A 19,803-nucleotide genomic window follows, 5' to 3' on the forward strand; every position below is an offset into this window, starting at 1 on the left:
GAAAAGAGATTTTTACTATAAGCAGCTCCATTTCTTGGCTGTTCCAGGCCAGACCCTGACAGAGAGCTTCAGAGGTGTCATCACTTCACCCTCCGAGGCTGGCAGGAGGGGCTGCTGCCCCATTTCCCGGAAGGAAGGACCGAGTCTAGGGCTGCTAACCTCTCCTGCCTTGCTGCCTCATGCTGCACAGAGCTCCAGGAAATATGTACTGAGCACCCATGGGCCCACGCCCGGGTCCCATTCTGGCTCGGCCATTCCCTAACTGTGATTTTGAGGAATCGCTGTACCTCTCTGTTCCTCAGTTGTCCCTCCAACCCCCCCCTTCCCATGAAATTCGGAGGACCACAGCACCTACTTCAGAGTGGTTGAGGGAATTCAGATGCTAACAGCCTACAAAGTGCTCCTGTTCTTCTTGGCACGTATCAAGCACCCAGCAGATACAGATTTATTGCAACATTTCATTTCCTCTTGGTCAGACCATGAAGCTGCTTTACAGATGAGGAGACTGAGGCTCAGAGGGGAAGAGTGAGTTGCCCAAAGACCAAGAGTGGACTGTGAACTCAGGTCTGCCTGCCTGCAGCAGCCACCCACGACCCGGAAACCCCTCTGCCGAGACTGCTATGTGGACACGGCCCCCTCCAGCCTACCTGGTACTGCTTGAGGACACCGTTGACCATGAGCGCCGACTGCTTATCCACCCTCTCGGTGACGGCATGGGCCACGGCATAATAGGACTGCAGGCCACGAGCGAGGGCCTGCGACACACCATACTCGTCATCGACATCTTGCTTGGCGTTCCTGGGAGCAAGATCAAAGGGCTGTGTGAAGACACACATTCCTACTTGTGACAATGTGCTTCTGACACAAACCTCCGCAGAGCAGCTTTATGGCCTGAGCCAGAAGATAAGCCAAAGAGCAGCCGCACAGTCTGAGGACAGGCAAGGCAGCAAACACTAATCCAGGTGGGCCCAAGACTAGACTTCTGGGTGCCACGGGAATCAAGTCACTGTCACACCACAGAAGGAATGTTACTTTTAGCCAGAGGTTGGTCACATGGCCCACCCTCTCTACCCGGAGTTCAAGAGTCTAAAGGGAAAATGTACACTCAACAGCCTTGCACAAACCAGAATCATTTATACTTTGGCTATTTTGTAATCTAATCTAGAATTCTTCAATTAAAAAAAAACTCTTTTTATTATTTTATTTTATTTTTTTGGCCGCACCACGAGGCTTGCGGGATCTTAGTTCCCCAACCAGGGATCAAACCCAGGCTCCTGGCAGTGAAAGTGTAGAGTCCTAACCACTGGACCGCCGGGGAACTCCCTGGAATTCTTTTAAAGAATGACTTTAAACTATTTACATTTTATTAATGTGAGAGATATATGTGATCCAACTATCATATTGTTTTATGCTATGTTTTGTTTTTATATCTTCTTACAAATCCTGCACAGTGAGCTGGGCTTTCCTAGCTTACAGGGTTTTTTCCTATATATTTCTGATGGATTCAAAAGACTGTATGTCTGGGCTCCCCTGGTGGCGCAGTGGTTGAGAGTCCGCCTGCCGATGCAGGGGACACGGTTCGTGCCCCGGTCTGGAAAGATCCCACATGCCGCGGAGCGGCTGGGCCCGTGAGCCATGGCTGCTGAGCCTGCGTGTCCGGAGCCTGTGCTCCGCAATGGGAGAGGGCACAACAGTGAGAGGCCCGCATACCGCAAAAAAAAAAAAAAAGACTGCATGTTTGTTCTAATGGTTCCCTTCATACCTAGTGCTTATGTAGCTTATGTAATACATAATACTCTCAATGCTCTATTTAAGAGTATCCATTAACTCTGTACTGTAAGCCACAATAAAATTGGTATGTTAATTGTAACTGTGCTTACAACGGCAAAGGATGAGAAATAACCTAAACGACCACCGCCAGACTCAGGCCACAACGTGAGACCATGACAGGATGGCCAGATGTGGAGGAGTGAGACACTGTGTGTGCACAGACATAGGAGCAAGGGGCAGAACACCGTGCCCCAGATACACTCGTGCAAATGAAACAAAACACAGATACACGTCATGCTTACTGATGCACAAAATATGTGTGGAAGACACGCGATGCTGGAAGCAGTTTCTTCCAGGGAGGAGATGGGGAGGGCTGGGGCTGGAGCACAAGCATAAAGCGGCTTTCTGTGGTAAACCCGACTATCTCTTTTTTATTTATTTATTTTTTATTTGTTTATTTTATTTTTGGCTGTGTTGGGTCTTCATTGCTGCATGCAGGCTTTCTGTAGTTGCAGCGAGCGGGGGCTACTCCCCATTGCGGTGTGGGGGCTTCTCACTGCGGTGGTCTCCCCCGTTGCGGAGCATGGGCTCTAGGCGCATGGGCTTCAGTAGTTGTGGCATGCGGGGTCAGTAGTTGTGGCCCACGGGCTCTAGAGTGCAGGCTCAGTAATTGTGGCCCACGGGCCCAGCTGCTCCGCGGCACGGGGGAACCTCCCGGACCAGGGAATCGAACCCACGTCCCCTGCATCGGCAGGCAGATTCCCAACCACCGCGCCACCAGGGAAGCCCCCCCGACTATCTCTGTTTTTTTGTTTTTTTTTCTTGCGGTACGCGGGCCTCTCACTGTTGTGGCCTCTCCCGTTGCGGAGCACAGGCTCTAGACGCGCAGGCCCAGCGGCCATGACTCACGGGCCCAGCCGCTCCGCGGCCTGTGGGATCCTCCCGGACACGAACCCGTGTCCCCCACATCGGCAGGCGGACTCTCAACCACTGCACCACCAGCGAAGCCCCCGACTATCTCTTAAACACAGGATGAGCCACGTGAATGGACGGAACGTCATTCAACCCCTACAAACATCAGTGACATCTGAAGTAAGTCAATCTGGTGTTTGTGGTCCCACAACGGCTGCCGGCTGGACAGTGCTGTCCAGGGAGAAGCTGGGATTCTAACAGCTTCTGCCAGTGCCACCTCGCGGGAAGCTGGTGGAGGGAGGGATGCCTTACTCAATGATGTGCCGGGCGTCCACCTCGGAGACGTCATCGCTGTCTGGATCTGGAATCTTCTTCTTGTCCTCCACGGGCAGGGCGGGAGGCTGTGCTGGCTGCGGCTGCTCCTCCTCCTCCTCCTACCAAGAGACAAGCCAGTTCACCTCAGGTCACCCCAGAGTGATGCTTTTACAACCCACGTGCCCTCTTCCTACCAATCCCAAAACATGTCATGCTTTTTATTTGCACATTCTTTTAATTGCTCAGTATATGATTTTTAGTTTTCTTAGCAGAGTCCAGACACTTCTTTTTAAGGACCTCTCAGGGTATGCTGTACTTCTGTTGCACCCAGCCCCCCGTACACAATGCATACTACTAAAACAGCTTTTCTCTTCTCTTGGATTTCCTAGGTATTAAACATTTTATAGGTAACCTTCAATATTTATTGCTCTTGATTTACTTTCAGCTTTACTGACATGGCCAAAATGTCTAAAATATGTCAAATAAGACTGACGATAAGGCATCATAGTTTACTAAGAGGTTTTCTATAAATCTGTATATTAAGTATGAGTGTTGTGTTTCATTAAAAGGATTTTTCAACATTTATTGAGCAGATAATAAAGGGGATTTTGTATGACATACTGAAAAAACACACACAAATACATTTCCCAATATTAAACCATCCTTGTATTCCTGTATAAATCACACAAAATGTGTGTGTATAATGGAACTGCTATAAAACTAAAAAAAAAAAAAGAAAAAGTATCTGTCATTAACCTGTCAAATTATTCAGTCAAAACCCAGTGGGATTTCCTTTGGAGCATGCAAAATAATTTTACAGATCATTTGGAATAATGAACAGGTAATGACAGCACAAACATTTTGGTCAAAAAAATCATAACCGGTAAGACTTATCCTACTTGATATTACCAAGCTGGGAATTAAAATAGGAATGGGAAGCCTGGCTAATTCCAATTAAAGGGGTCAGCAAATTTTCCCCTCAAAAAGTGACTTTAGGGGCTTCCCTGGTGGCTCAGTGGTTAAGAATCCGCCTGCCAGTGCAGGGGACACAGGTTCGAGCCCTGGTCCGGGAAGATCCCACGTGCCACGGAGCAACTAAGCCCGTGCGCCACAACTACTGAAGCCTGAGCACGTAGAGCCTGTGCTCCGCAACAGAGAGTAGCCCCTGCTCGCCGCAACTAGAGAAAACCCACGTGCAGCAACGAAGACCCAACGCGGCCAAAAATAAATAAATAAATAAATTTATTTTTAAAAAAAGAATTCCCCTAGTCCTCCTGGGGAGTAGGTGGGGAGAAAGGTGGGGCTGCTTGACAGCCCTGCCTGAGGTCTGACTTAATTAAAAAAAAAAAAAAGTGACTTTAAAGCTGGACAAAAGTAGCACAGGCAACCATTTCAGAGCCCTGAGTCTGAGATGCATTAACACTGAGAAAACTGCCGAGCCTTGGGCAAGAAGAGTGGGAGTTTGTGGAGTTCTTTCTTGGGGGTGCTTTTATCTCTCCTACTCTCAGCTCCCAGTTCTGATGTGCACGTTCTCCCAGGGTGGGCAAGCCATGAGGCCTGGCAGCTGAGGCTGATGGGGACTTAGTCATTTTGTAGCAGTGGACGATGCCCAGGCCAGCAGCACTGTCAGTGGAGGTGAGGACCTCAGCCATGGGTGGGGAAAGCATATTACTGGCTGAGGGCTGTGCACATGCACAGAGGAAACGAGAAAGGGAGAAAGGGCCCAGCAGAAAGTAAAAGCCAGGGTGGGCTTGAAAATGGCCCAATCTTGGAATGTGTTCTTCTACACACACTGATCCACTGGCTGCAGAAAGAAGCCTTACTGGCTCAAGGTGTTTGAGTACAAACTCTCCCCAATCACTGGAAGACTACTAAGTTATGAAGAAACACAACCCACTCCTAGAGAGCCAGGATTAAAACTAAAAACGAGAAAAAAACAAAAACAATAAACTGAGCAGAGACTCCAAAGGCAGCACACACCCTGGGAAAACATTCCACAGATTCAGCCTAGATAATTTACTAAACAAACAAAAACACCAAAAAGAACGCACAGGGGTAGAAGTCAGAATCCAGAGTGGCTAAAATAGCCTTCCACTAAACATTCATTACAAGACAAACAAAAAGGAGGAGAATGCGATAAGAACTCAGGGGAAAAGACAGTCGGTTGAGCCTGTCTCTGCTCCTAGATGTTGGACTTAGCATACAATCTTACAAGCAGCTATTACTATATATGTGTTCAAACCTATTGTAAATATGTGCAAAGAAATAAAGGAAACCATCTTTAAGTAGAATGTATCAACAAATACAGAGTCTCAATAGAAGACAGAAATGATAAACTTCCCAAATTTGATGAAAAACATAACTCTACCAAGCCAAGAATCTGAACAAACACTAACGAGAATAAACACAAAGAGAGAGTTCACAAACTTCTAAAACCCAAAGACAAACAGAAAATCTTGGAAGCAAGAAAGAGAAAATGAATCATCAAGTACAAAGGAGCATCCATATAATTAGTAGCTAGCCTTTCATCTGAAACAGGAGACCAGAAAGTAGTGGAATGACATATTCAAAAGGAAAAAGACTGTCAACAAAGAATTCTATGTCCAGCTACACTATCTTTGAAAATGAAAGCTAAAGAAATACATTCCCAGAAAAACAAAGGCTGAGAATCTGTTGCTAGCAGACATGCCTTATAATAAATGGTAAAAGAAATCTTTTAATATATTCAATATCTTGCAATAACCTGTAATGGAAAAGAATCTGAAAAAGAATACACATACACACACACACGTATAACTAAACTGCTTTGCTGTACACCTGAAACTAACACAACATTGTAAATTATACTTTGATTTTAAAAAATGGTTTAAAAAAAAAAAGTCTTTCAAGCTGAAAGGAAATGATAGGTGATAGTAAATTGAATCCATATGGAGAAATAAAAAACATCAGAAATGGTAAATGCACGTATCAATATAAAAGACTCTATAAGTATATTTTCCCTTATTTCTTCTTTTCCAACTTCTTTAGACTAAGGCATAAGATTATATCAGGTATTAATTAGAAGACTGTATTGTTGGGTTTATAACATATATAGATGTAACATATGTGACAATAACAGCACAAAGGGAGAAGAACAAATGGAGCTAAGCTAGAACAAAATTTCCATATTTTACCAGAATGTAGTTAGTATTAACCTGAAGCATATGATGATAAATTAAGATGCATATCATAATCCCTGGAGCAACTACAAAGAAAATAACTTTAAAAATATAGTAAAAATTTGTACTTCCCTGGTGGCGCAGTGGTTAAGAATCCACCTGCCAATGCAGGGGACTCGGATTGGAGCCCTCGTCCAGGATGATCCCACATGCCGCAGAGCAACTAGGCCCGTGCGCCATGACTACTGAGCCTGTGAGCCACAACTGCTGAGCCCATGTGCCACAACTGCTGAAGCCCACGTGCCTAAATTCTGTGCTCCACCACAAGAGAGACCAGTGCAATGAGAGGCCCGTGCACTGCAACGAAGAGTACCCCCACTTGCCACAACTAGAGAAAGCCCCGCTCACTGCAACTGGAGAAAGCCCCCATGCAGCAATGAAGACCCAATGCAGCCAATAAATTAATTAATTAAATTTAAAAAATTAATTTAAATTAAAAAAAAAATCAGGGACTTCCCTGTTGGAGCAGTGGTTAAGAATCCGCCTGCCAGTGCAGGGGACACGGGTACAAGCCCTAGTCAGGGAAGATCCCACACGCCGGGGAGCAACTAGGCCCTAGAGCCACAACTACTGAGGCCACGTGCCACAACTACTGAAGCCCATGCCCCTAGAGCCTGTGCTCTGCAACAAGAGAAGCCACCGCAATGAGAAGCCTGCGCACCACAACGAAGAGTAGCCTCCACTCACTGCAACTAGAGAAAGCCCACACGCAGCAACGAAGACCAAACACAGCCAAAAATAAAAATTAATAAATTTAAAAGAAATCAAATGATCAACTTAATAGAAAAAGTATGAGATAAAATCTAGCTCACACATGCTAAAAACTCTCAATAAACTAGGAACAGAAGAGGATTTACTCAACCTGATAAAGGGCATCCATGAGAAATCTACAGCTAACACCAAACAATAGTGACAGACTAACTGCATAACCCTTAAGATCAAAAACAAACTAAGGATATCTGCTCTAGACACTTCTATTCAACATTGTACTGGAGGTTCTTGCAATAAGGCAAGAGAAGGAAATTAAAGGCACACAGAGGGGAAAGGAAGAAGTATTGAAGAATTATGGTTATTTATGAATGACATAATCCTGCATGTGAAAATCCTAAGGAATCAAACAAACAAAAAACCCTATTGGAATTACCAATATGAGTTCAGCAAGTGCACAGAACACGAGATTAACATTTTAAAAATATACATATAAAATTGTATTTCCATGTAATAGCAACAACACATCAAAAAATAAAACCAAGGAAACAATTCTATTCATAGTAGCAGAAAAGGAATAAAATATTTAAGAATAAATTTAACAACAAAAAAAGCAAAACCTATACTCTGAAAACTACAAATTATTGCTAAGAGAAATTAAAGATGATCAAAATAAATAGACATCTCATGTTCATGGACTGGAAAACTAAATATTGTTAGGACGTGATTCTCCCAAAACTGATCTCTATATTCAACACAACCTCAACAAAAATCCCAGCAAGCCTTTTTGTAGTAACTGATGAGCTGATCCTAAAGTGTATATGGGAATGCAAAGTACCTAGAATAGCCAATAGAGCAAACAAGCTGGAGGACTAACACTACCTGATTTCAAAACTCGTAATACAAGACAGTGTGGTAGTGGCACAAACACAGACATACTAATCAACAGGAAAACACTGAGCATCAGAAACAAACCCTTAATTTTATGGTCAACTGATTTCCCACAAAGTTACCAAGACTATTCATGGGAGAAAGAACAGTCTGTTCATCAACTGGTGCTGGGTAAGAAGGTTATCCATAGCAAAAAAACAAAAAACAAAAAACAAACTTAGACCTGTACCTCAAATCAACTCAATTATGACCCTAAATGTGAGAGCTTAAATATAAAACTTCTAGAAGAAAACATAAGAGAAAAACCTTCGTGACTTAAAACAGCTCTTAGATACAACACCAAAGGCACAATTCATAAAAGAAAAAATCGATAAATGGATTTCATCAAAATGAAACATTTTTGCATTTCAAAAGACATCACTGAGGGAAAAGAAAAGCAAACAGACTGGGAGAAGATGTTTGCAAGCTACATATCTGATCAGGGACACGTATCAAGAATATATAAAGAATTCTTACGACTCACTGATGAGATAACAAACAACTGAATTAAAAATGGGCAAAAGATTTCAACAGATTTTCACCAAAGAAGATATCTGAATGGTGCATAAACATTTGAAAAGATGCTCAACATCATTATTTACTAGGAAAATGCAAAGTAAAGCCACAAGATACCACTACACACCCACAAGGATGGCTATATAATGTAAAGAACAGATAACGCCAAGTGTTGACAAGGATATGGAGAAACTGGAACCTGTGAAAAGGTACAACTACTTCAGGCAATAGTTTGTCAATTCCTTAAAAAGTTAAACATAAACTTATCATATGACCCAGCAATGCCACTCCTAAGTATCTACCCAAAGAGAAATGAAAACGTATGTCCACACAAGGACATGCATGTGAATGTTCACAGCAATGTTATTCATAATAGCAGAAAATGAGAAAAAACACAAATGCCCACCAATTGGTGTATGGATAAACAAAATGTGGTATATCTATACAATGGAACATGACTCAGGAATAAAACAAACTTTTTTTTTAAGACCTTAACTTTTATTAATGGTTTCTCCATTTATTTTAAAAATATTTTTTAATTGAGATAGAAATTACTTAGAGTAAAATGTACATATCTAATCAAAAATTTTGATAAGTTGAGTTTGATAGGTTGGAAATATGCATATAAGGGTTAAATCTACACCTTCAAAGCATAGGATATTTTCTTTTTTTTTGCTTTTCCATTATGGTTTATTACAGGATATTAAATATAGTTTCCTAAGTGTAGGACCTTGCTGCTAAATAGTGCTGCTATGAACAGAGGGATGCATGTATCTTTTTGAATTATAGTGTTGTCCAGATAAATGCCCAGAGGTGGGATTGCTGGATCATATGGCAACTCTATTTTTAGTTTTTTGAGGAAACTCCATACTATTCTCCACAGTGGCTGCACCAGTTTACATTCCCACCAGCAACATAGGAGGGTTCCCTTCTCTCCACACCTTCTCCAGCATTTGTTATTTGTAGACTTTTTAGTGATGGCCATTCTGACCGGTGTGAGGTGGTACCTCATTGTAGCTTTGATCTGCATTTCTCTAATAATTCGTGATGTAAAACAAACTTTTGATGTACAGACAACATGGATGAAAATCAAAAACACGCCACGTAAAATAAGCCAGACACAAGATACTACACGTTGTATAATTCCATTTATGTGAAATTCCGGAAATGGCAAATCTATAGAGACAGAGCAGACCAGTGGTTTCCTGGGGCTGGAGGAGGTGGCGAGAACAAACTGTAAGTGGGTGAGATGTCATTTGGGGTGACAGAAACGTTCTAAAGCTGGTGTAGAGTAATGACTGCACAACTCTATAAATTCACTAAAAAAATCACTGAATTGTACTCTTACTGTGGGTGCATTTTACATATGTAAATTATATCTCCATAAAGCTGTTTAAAAAATTACAACAAAATGTTACTGGTCTTAGAATTATTAGAACTTTAAAAGAACCTGAACAGTACATCAACTATACCTCAATTTAAAATAATATTAAATAAAATAAAAACCAGAAAAATAAATTATAAAAAAGAAAAAGAAACTTAACATGTGACCCTAAAAAGACACCAGTGTGTCTTTAATATTAGTTTTTTCAAATATCACAGATCAATGGGGAAGGGATGGACTAACAGTACACCAACTGGCTTAACGCTACTACTGGGAAGGGGAAAAAAGGGCGCCATCTCAAGCCCTACACAAAATAAATTCCAGATGACCTGAAGAGGTAAGAGGACAAACCAAAAGAGAGATATAGGTGAACACCAAGCTGATTTCAGGCTGGGGTAAATACATAAAGAACACTTAAAAATCCAGTAAAAAAACACAACTGATTAGAAATGGGCAAATGAAGCAAACCATTCACAGAAGAAATCTAAATAGTAACACCTAAAAACATGTTCAACCTTAATAAGCAAATATCTGCCCATTAAAATTCCCTTTTTAAAATCTTATGGAGGTGGCCAAAGCTTTTTTAAAGCCTTGTAAGACACTCTTACCCCAGCTGAAGGGGGAGTGCAGGACAGCACCCTTCTGGATGCTAACTGTGGAAAACGAGCCCTGCTTTCGGACACTGCATCCCCGGGCTCCCTCTGAGTCACCCTTCCCGAGGAGGCCACCCAGGACAGACAGAGGAACAAGGCTCTCATCAGAGCTTTGTCAACCAGCAAACATCCAAAAATCACCATAACGTGAAATAATTAAATGATTTAGAGAACATACACAATAAATGCGACCATCTGTAACAAACAGTGCCAAAGAATAGATTACAAGGGGCCAACATGTATATGATTTCATGCTCACTACTTCATACCAATATTTTCTGGAGGGGAGAGCTGTTTGGGCGCCTGAAATGTGGCCCGTACGACTGAGGACATATGAGTGAGGACATTTACACTTTACTTAATTAAGTGAAAGTGAAAACAGTCATGTGTGGCTAGAGGCTACGGTACTGGACAGCGCAGCTCTAAAGCACCAACTTTCAGCCTCACGCCCTGCCCGTGTGCCTATCTCCTGCCCCCTTTGATGCCTGGCTGGAGCGGGAGAGGATCACTGTGCCTGCTGTGGGTAGAGGTCACACCACACAGCACTGTGGGCCTCGACAGCCAGGAAATGAACTCTTACCTCCTCCTCTTCTTCTGAGCCACTCTCTTCACTATCAGATCTTGGAGCTACTTCATACCTAAAAAAAAAAAAAAAAAATCAGCATTTTAATATAAATCTCCCCAGAACCAGCATGATTCACTTTCCTTAGCAAATTGGCCTGTTTCCAAAAGTAAGCAGGATCACCCCCAGCTGCCAGCTCCCCTGGAATGAGGCCGACCGTTGACTCAGGATCCTGGCTGCCTCTGGAACATGAAGCCCCACTCACCCCGGGTTCATTTCCAGCCAGGCCTCCAGCTGCCCTGCTTTGGGTGCGTCTGTGCCCGTGAGGATCTTCCCGCTCTCCACGTGGATCACTTTCACCGGAAGGTCGCTCATTTGGCTGGTCTCATCCAGAGGCTGAAAAAGTCACACGTGTGACTTGAGGTTCCGTAGAGTCTATACCTTTGGTGCCCCGCTAACCATGGCCAACTGGAGAAGTGCCCTCCCAACTCCACATCCAGAAAACAGCACACCAATGTGACCAGTGGTTGTGGAATGGGTTAACTGCATATTAACCATTCAGTAAAAATATATATATATAACCCATTGACGACAGTTGTTTCTTGGAAGGAACTGATATCCACGTTTTAATTTTCAAATAGGTAACATATAGTTCAAATTCAAGAGTATAGAGTGTGTACTCTCCCTCCCTATCCCCCTGCCCAACAGTTTCTCTTCACAGGCGCCCACCAGCATCATTTTCTCGTGTGTTCTCCCAGATCAATTCCACACATAAGGAACACGGACTTACGTACTCCTTCCTTTTTTACCCAAGTGACTACGCTATTCCCATTTTTCTGGTCCTTGAGTTATTCAATTTATATTGTATTTGTAGACTTCAACAAGGGTCCTCATTCTTTTCTGTTAAACAGCTAACTAAATATTTGAAAAATAAAACTTCCTTGTAGCAACAAATACGGAATTCCTCAATTTCCTGAGATATCAACTTGGGATGAAGTTTTCCCCTTCATCAGCTCCTTCACATTTCCTGGTGAAAACCTTCAGGACGAGGATGAGGATGGAAACCTTTGTTTGCATCTACCAGGAACTTATACCTCCCATGCCTCCCTCCATCAACAATGACCCACAGCAGAGATTAGTCTCCATGCAGGTTAAAATCTCACCCTTAAAGTGGCCCACCATGAAGCGGAATTGAAACCCCACGCCCCACGAATGAGCTCTGCAGGCTGCCTCAATCAGTGACTTTCAGCCCTGAGTCCTTCCTGAGAGCAGTTATGGTGCTGATGCCGGGATGTCCCCACACCCAGAATCCTGACAGAACTGCTCTGGGGTGAGGCTTGGGCCTCTCTGGTTTTCAAAAGCTCCCCAGCTGATTCTGATGTTCAGCCAAGGCTGCGAACCACTGGGTGAGAACAAGGATAATCAGCAGCCATCATCAAGTGATGGTTCCCGTTACTAAACAGGATGAGCAGCTGCAGTGATTCCCCAACAGAATTCCCCAAGTCACGCTTTCCTGTGATGTGACTTCCCCCTTGAAAGCCACAAATGGCCGTGTGAAGGCTTAGCACTGTAGTAAAATGCCAGACCACATTTCTCTTAAAAAATTCAACTTAACGTTTCAAATAAAATCATGTGAAATAAGAATATTATTTGAGTTAATCACTATAGTCATTCATTTCTGGGAATCAGGCCAACAGGAAAAAGCGTGCCATCTGCCACGGACTGGACTGTGTCCCCTCCAAAATTCATATGCCCAAGCCCCAGCTCTCCAATGTCACTGTATTTGGAGATGGGGCCCTTGGTGGGTAATTAGGGTTAAATTAGGTCATATGGGTGGGGCCCTCAGGATGGCATTAGTGCCCCTATAAGAAGAAACACCAGAGCTTGCTCTCTCTCCCCCCATGTGAGGACACAGCCAGAAGGCAGCAGTCTACAAGCCGGGAAGAGAGTACTCATCAGGAACCAACCTTGCTGCTCCTTGATCTCCAATTTCCAGCCTCCAGAACTATAAGAACGTATATTTCTGCCGTTTAAGCCATGCAGGCTACCAAAAAAAAAAAAAAAAAAAAACAAGAACAAAAACAACAAAAGGGACTTCCCTGGAGGTCCAGTGGTTAAGACTCTGTGCTTCCACTGCAGGGGGTGCGGGTTCAATCCTCGGTCGGGGAATTAAGATCCCATGTGCCATGTGGTTAAAAAAAAAAAAAAAAGCCACACAGGCTATGGTGTTTTGTTATGGCAGCCCAGCTAAGAGAGCAAGGGGGCTCATTACAACAATGTGTGGGATAGAAAGAAAGGAAACAATGGAAATAGCCACCCATAGGGGAGGGGACATATGGTGGTCCATCAGAGCTGTTCAGTGCAGGATCTAACAGCTACAGATGGGAAGCAACTTAGATAGCTATCAATCTGAACGATGAAAGAGATCCTAGTACATCAATACAATAAAATGAAAGAACTAATTGCTTGATATGGAAAGTGGTCCAAGATACCTGCTAAGCAGGAAAAGTCTTGCTATGTGTAGACTGACCCAAATGGTCCCAAAACAAAACAAAGAGAATATAAGCACAAAGGTTTCTGGAAAGATACAGAGAGAGACATCAACCAGGGATCAACATGCATGCTTGTGAGAGAACAGGCACCATGGGGGCTTCTACTTATCATTACATTTACGTTTCATGTTATCATTATCATTTTTTTCCTAGAAGTATTACATTTATAAGTCAGAGAAGCAAGCACTAGCCACCTCTCTAATATGGTGGCATTAGAAAGAGTCAGGTAACTGTACATGAGCTAACTTGGAAAGACTCAGATACAATACCAGGCAGGGAAAAGAAAACCACCTGGAGACACAGGTACGGAAAAGGTCTCAGAGCAAACACACCGAAGGTTACTCAGGTTTCTCTCTGGGAAGGGGGACTGAGGAGGGGTTGGAGGAGGTGGTAAAGGCCACACCTTGCATTCACACCTCACTATGCAGCCTTCTTTCACACTAGTGTGTTAACCGAGAAGAGGCGGACAAGAGTGCCGTGAAAAAGACTCAAAGACTCGTGTGTGGGGACAGCAACCCCTCTCTGAGTGGGCCTCACTGCACGGTTCTGACTTTTGGAACCAGGCTAGTATTTCACATCCTAAATAAAGAAATGAGGAGTAAATAAATAAAACCAACAAGCGTTGGGGGGAGCCTCACTAACGGGGGCACAAGGGGAGAACTAATCTTCTGAATGCAGTATCTGGAGCATGTACTTTCACCTTCAGACAAACACTGACCTCTAGCTAGGAGGTTTCTTCCTTTTTATTTTTTTATAAATTTATTTATTTTATTTATTTATTTTTGGCTGCATTGGGTCTTCGTTGCCGCATGCATGCCTTCTCTAGCTGCGGGGAGCAGGGGCTACTCTTCGTTGCGGTGCGCGGGCTTCTCACTGTAGTGGCTTCTCTTGTTGTGGAGCATGGGCTCTAGGTGCACGAGCTTCAGCAGTTGTGGCATGTAGCCTCAGCAGTTGTGGCTCAAGGGCTCTAGAGCGCAGGCTCAGTAGTTGTGGTGTACAGGCTTAGTTGCTCTGCAGCATGTGGGATCTTCCCGGACCAGGGCTCGAACCCGTGTCCCCTGCACTGGCAGGCGGATTCTTAACCACTGTGCCACCAGGGAAGCCCCTAGCTAGGAGGTTTCTTTTGCAGAGGGGTACATGTTAGCCATTCTGAATGCACTTCCTGCACAGTCTAGGACTGAGGAAATGAGGGCCTATCTCGTGGCAGATGGGGGTCAGGTTTTGGGCTATTATAACGTGGACAGGGAGAAGGAGAGAAAGAACCCCGTGGTACTGGATTAGAATTGGAAGTATCAGTGTGACCTCAGTATTTTTAATACTACAATAACTAGTTAATATATATAACTAGCAAGGTGGATATGTGTGCATACACACATCTGTTTCCTAGATCTGTCCACTAAGAGGGCCCAGAAGCAATGACAACTCAGTAGCAACGAACACATCTAGATCATGGTTTCCAAATATTCTTCTCTGATTAAAGGAATCAGGGCTCCTTGGAGAAATGACTGAGTCCAGGACTCAGACAGAGAAAGCAGAAGATGAGCCTGGGCCATTTTCGTGTGCAAGGAAGTCAGAAACCCCTCAAGGAACGATGGGGACACATCAAAAGCAGGCAGAAGCCAATATGAAGGGGTTCCTACTGGTCCAAAATGGAACAATTTGAGCATCAAAATACATAATAATAGTGCAGGATTAAACTAAGTAAATCCATTAAACTAAATAAGAATCCATGAGTCAGTACCAAGGGTTGCCAAACTATGAACAAGCCAAATAAAAAAGAAGGGAAGGCTTTTCCTTCCTGCAGAAAGTCAACTAATAAATGCAGAAGAAAAGACGAGGGAAAAAACATCACCATTTTGTAACCATTATGGCAAAAACTGATACAGGCAAAGACAACAGATGATGAAACAGCCGATGAAAGTTTGAGGAATCACGTTATCTTTACATAGTCTGAGTATCTCTGCACAAGGTACTTAATCTTTACAGCTGGAGACACCTTGGCGGCCACCAAAAGGTCAATATCACCAGTGGGGGAAGAAATCTACGCCACACACTCCTGATATGACGCACGGAGAAGGACCCGGCGTCACTCCAGGGTTTTCTGTTGCTGTGAAGGACACTGGAGGGTCAATTGTGAAACCTTAACAAAGGCTGTGAATTAGATCACAGTATTGCGTCAATGTTCATTTCCTGGTTTTGATCATTGTACAGTTGTGGAAAAGAACAGCCTTGCTTTTAGGATGTACACATTGAAACACACAGAGGGGTAAAAAGCCCTCACGTGTGCATCTGACCCTCGAATGGTTTAGGAAAAAATAATGACACGTGAAAAGTGGGAATCTGGGTGAAGAGTATGCAGGAACTCTCTGCACTGTTCTTACACCTCTCCTGTGAGCCTGAAACTTTAAAGGGAAAACTGAGAAATAAATAACAGCACGTGCATAGAAAAAGCTCTGGAAGGAAACGCACCCAGTAGTAAACAATATTCTCTCTGGGCAGTGGGAGCGAGGAAGGGTGGAGTGCAGCAGGGGACCTATGTGGATTTTTACCATTGTCATATACTTTTATCCTTTCAAAGGAAAAAAAAATTTTTTTTAAGGATGAAATAGACCTAACCTCTGGGGCTGGGCTGGCATTTCCACAGAAGAAACCCCTGGTTCCTCACCTCGCCATCAGGTCCGATTGCAGGTGTCTGTCCTTCAGCGTTTTCTGCCTTCTGGAAGGAAAGAGAGAGACAGTCACCCCCCGATCGGGGAGGCCGAGTCACACAGCCACTCCAGTCCCACCGAGGGGCGCACCTTCTTTTTCTTCTTCTTCTTCTTCTCCTTGGCGACCTGGGCGGCCTTGTGCTGCCGCACCAGCTCCGTGAGGTTAGCCACGTACTCGTCCGTCTGCTGCAGGAGGTAGGCCAGGCGCTTGTCCTTCTTCTGGTCGATGAGCTTGCGGTACCCCTCCTCGTCCTCGGCCTGCAGAAGCGTGTGGTTATGGCGCGTGCCCGTGACACGCTCGTCCACCAGCACCCAGGGCGGGCAAACCAGACTCAAGAAGCCCGCGGGGCTGCAGTTAACCAGCAGCCAGACCCACATTTAGGGAGCACTGAGCTCACACCCGGGGCTGCGCTATATTCACACCTTTCACATAACTACTGATTCCCCTTCAGAACTTCCCCAGTCCCCACCCTGGGCCAGGCTCCTTGGGGACCTGCTGGACAGACATGGTCCTGCCAAGGGCCATTTAAAAGCTCTGTCCCCTATGTTCACAAACACACCCAAATCCCAACCCTTCTCTCCACCTTGTCCGAGCCACCGCTCTCCCACAGACCGTCTACCCCTGCTTTCTGAGAACACATTGGATCATGTCACCGCCCCCCACACACACACCGCCATCCCAGCTTACAGCCTCCCTCGGCTCCCCATCATGGTCAGAATTAAATCCAAAGCCCTCCCCGTGGCCTGCAAGGCCCCGCGTGGCTGCCTCCGGGACTCCAACCTCACTCTGCCCCCACGCCACGCTGTTCCAGGGGCCACTGGCTGAGCCTCACACACGGCTTCTTCCCGCCTCGGGCCTTTGCCCTCAGCTCCTCTTTGCTGGGAGGTGCTTCCCCTGGATCTCCACATTCGTGGGTCACACCCACCCTGCCCATAACACCCAGTCAATCCCCACTCCCTGGCCCTGCTTTGTTCTCCTCAGTGCGCTTTTCACCACCCAAAACTATCTTGTCTGTCTCGCTTGGGCATCCGTCTCTCTAGGGCCAGCATGAGCCCCACCAGGGCGGGGACTCTCCTTCATACTAACGTGGCCCTGTCCACTCAGCAGTGCCTGTCAATATCGGCCCGGTCAGAGAACCCTCCTCGAATAATACATTGTCAGACGGGAAGGGTGGGGTGGGAGGTCAGGCTCACACCATCGGCAGCTCCTCCACCGGGAGGGGTGCCACCTCCACCTTCCAGAGGACACAGACCAGCCAGTTAACCAGCTGAAGTCACGCGGTCACCGATGGTCAGTGAGTGGGCAAAGGTCTGGAGTCAGGTCTTTCGGACTCCCAAACCCAAGCCCTTTCTTTCTCTGTCCTGCCTCCAACTCTGAGCACCAAAATGCCCCGGCGTAACCCTGGGCGGCTGATCCGCCCGCATGCCTGCAACACCCAGCACCCGCGTGAAGGGACCCGGGTCATGATGGCCAACTGTACCATGAGCCTCCGCATTCTCTCCTTCTCGATTCTTTCATTCTCCTTCTTCTGTTCCCGCTCAGTGTTGGCGTGGTATGTGGCCACCGCCTTGGTGAGTTTCTGGATTTTGCCTGTGACCGACCTGTGATATTCTTTGAAATCCTTGGCGTGCTGAAGAATGCTGTTGAGGTATTCCTGCAGGAGGCACACAGAAGAGCAGACTGACTATGGGACAGGAGTTGCCGTGGTGTCACCCCAAGTGAGACGAAACTTTAAAGGGGGCTTGGTGAAAACCAAGGGGATGCAACCAAAACGATACCGAGACACTGTCTGCCTACGAGGCCCAACATTCTCTGCGTGGACTGTGTGGTGAAAAGGAAACCCCCCCCCATGCACAGCAGATGGGGCAAATGCCGTGGCTGTAAAACCTGGCAGTGTCTGCCACCCGCTGCAAAATGCACCCGCCCTCCCACCAAATCATTCACTGCTAGCGATTTATTTTAAGGAAGATAGCAGAGATTGGCCCAAAGACTCAAGGACAAGAATGCCTATCCCAGTGTTACTTTTAACACTGGAAAGCTGAGAGTACGCTGCATGTCCCCAAACAGGGAAACAGTTTCATAAATCACGGGATGCTGGGCACACTGAGATGGACTACAACACATACATTAAAATCATGCTTCAATAATACTTTAAACAGCTCAATGTGCATATATATATTTTTTAAAGGCAGCTGTTTAACTTTTGATTACTATATGTATATAGACAAAAAAGGTCAGAATAATATACCGAGATATTAACAGCAGTTAACACTGAATATTGACTTCTCTGTTATTTTAAACTATGCCAGTAACAGACACTGTTTGGAGGCAAACTTTAGAAAACATAAATGAATGAACAAACAGAATCACCCCAAATCCTACTTGAGTAGAGATTTTGGTCTCCTTGACGGATCTTGTAACAACCTCAGTCAGATCACTGACTGAGGACCCTCCATGGATTAGGACCCTCCATGGCTCCCACCTCACTCACAGCATAAGCCCAAGTCATCCTCCCAGCCCACAGGGCCCTGCACGCTTTGCCCATCACCTCCCCATTCTCACCTCCTCCCACCCTCCCCCTCGCTCCCCCCACTCTGACTATACTGGGTCATTGTTTTTCACAGAACACTGGGGCACACTCCCCTCTGTCTGCAAAGAGCCTCGTCCACACGTCGGTGCAGCTCCTCCCTTGGGGCTCTGCTCAGACCACACATCCTCAGGGAGACCGTCCCTGACTGACCGTCCTATATAAAGGGCTCCTCCATCACTCCCTATCCCCGCTTCATGTCTCCTTACACCCTATTAACTCCCAATGTGTTGTATGTGCGTTTGATTATGACCCACCTTTCCGTACTGTTTGGTTTTTGTCCACTGAAGTATTCTTAGTGCCTAGGATACTCTTATAATGAACAGAAAAGAGACTCGGACATCGTGTTGAGAGGAAAACCAAGACTCGACAGTGCGGAGCTGACGACTCAGGCACACGGTCAAGCCTGCGGCCGCGGGGACACACCTGGTGCTTCTGCCGGCGCTTGCGCTCCTGCTCTATCTTCTGTTGCTTCTCCAGCTTCTCAGTGATGCGGGCCTCGCGCAGGGACTGCCGCTTACTGCGCTTGTAGGCCTTGGCGTTGAGGGCCGTCTCGAGGGCCGTGTCCCTCCTCATGCACACCACCACCTCCTGCCGCAGCTTTGGGAAGGAAGAGGAGAAACTGGCGACGGGCACAACTTGGTAACATCCACGCAACACGCGCACCCCCATATCGCAAGCCAGGCAGCAAGGAGGACCCGTGAGCACAAATGCGTGCATGGGGAGAACCCGTGGTGGGTGCCCGTGGGTGGGGCACGCACAGGGTAGGAGAGAGCTGCTTCTGGACATCCAGCAGACAGCCCTATGCTCAGGCCTTCAGGTCTCCAGCTTTGCCCTCCCTCAACCACAAACAAACTTCCTTATTGGTCGTTCAAAAGTAAAGGACCCTTAGAAATTAGACCCATCTAGGGACTTCCCTGGTGGTCCGGTGGCCAAGACTCTGCGCTCCCTATGCAGGGGACACGGGTTTGATCCCTGGTCGGGGAA

The 19,803-nt window shown here is 45.6% G+C and overlaps 1 protein-coding gene across 2 annotated transcripts in view; it reads right to left on the minus strand.

Moving 5' to 3' along the window:
• SMARCA4 (SWI/SNF related BAF chromatin remodeling complex subunit ATPase 4) overlaps nt 1-19,803 on the minus strand; it is an 86,994-nt gene that overhangs the window by 44,425 nt on the left and 22,766 nt on the right. For both annotated transcript variants that reach the window (XM_024745674.1, XM_024745673.1), the window contains 8 exons: nt 19,243-19,416; nt 17,710-17,883; nt 16,319-16,486; nt 16,186-16,236; nt 11,234-11,364; nt 10,987-11,044; nt 2,995-3,116; nt 648-798 (listed from right to left, as the gene is read on the minus strand). In XM_024745674.1, the coding sequence (XP_024601442.1) occupies nt 648-798; nt 2,995-3,116; nt 10,987-11,044; nt 11,234-11,364; nt 16,186-16,236; nt 16,319-16,486; nt 17,710-17,883; nt 19,243-19,416 (1,029 nt within the window). The remainder of the gene's footprint in view (nt 1-647; nt 799-2,994; nt 3,117-10,986; nt 11,045-11,233; nt 11,365-16,185; nt 16,237-16,318; nt 16,487-17,709; nt 17,884-19,242; nt 19,417-19,803) is intronic.

This window comes from Neophocaena asiaeorientalis, unplaced genomic scaffold (genome assembly GCF_003031525.2).
Source record: "Neophocaena asiaeorientalis asiaeorientalis breed wild unplaced genomic scaffold, Neophocaena_asiaeorientalis_V1.1 scaffold357, whole genome shotgun sequence".
In the NCBI taxonomy this organism is placed as follows: Eukaryota; Metazoa; Chordata; class Mammalia; order Artiodactyla; family Phocoenidae; genus Neophocaena; species Neophocaena asiaeorientalis.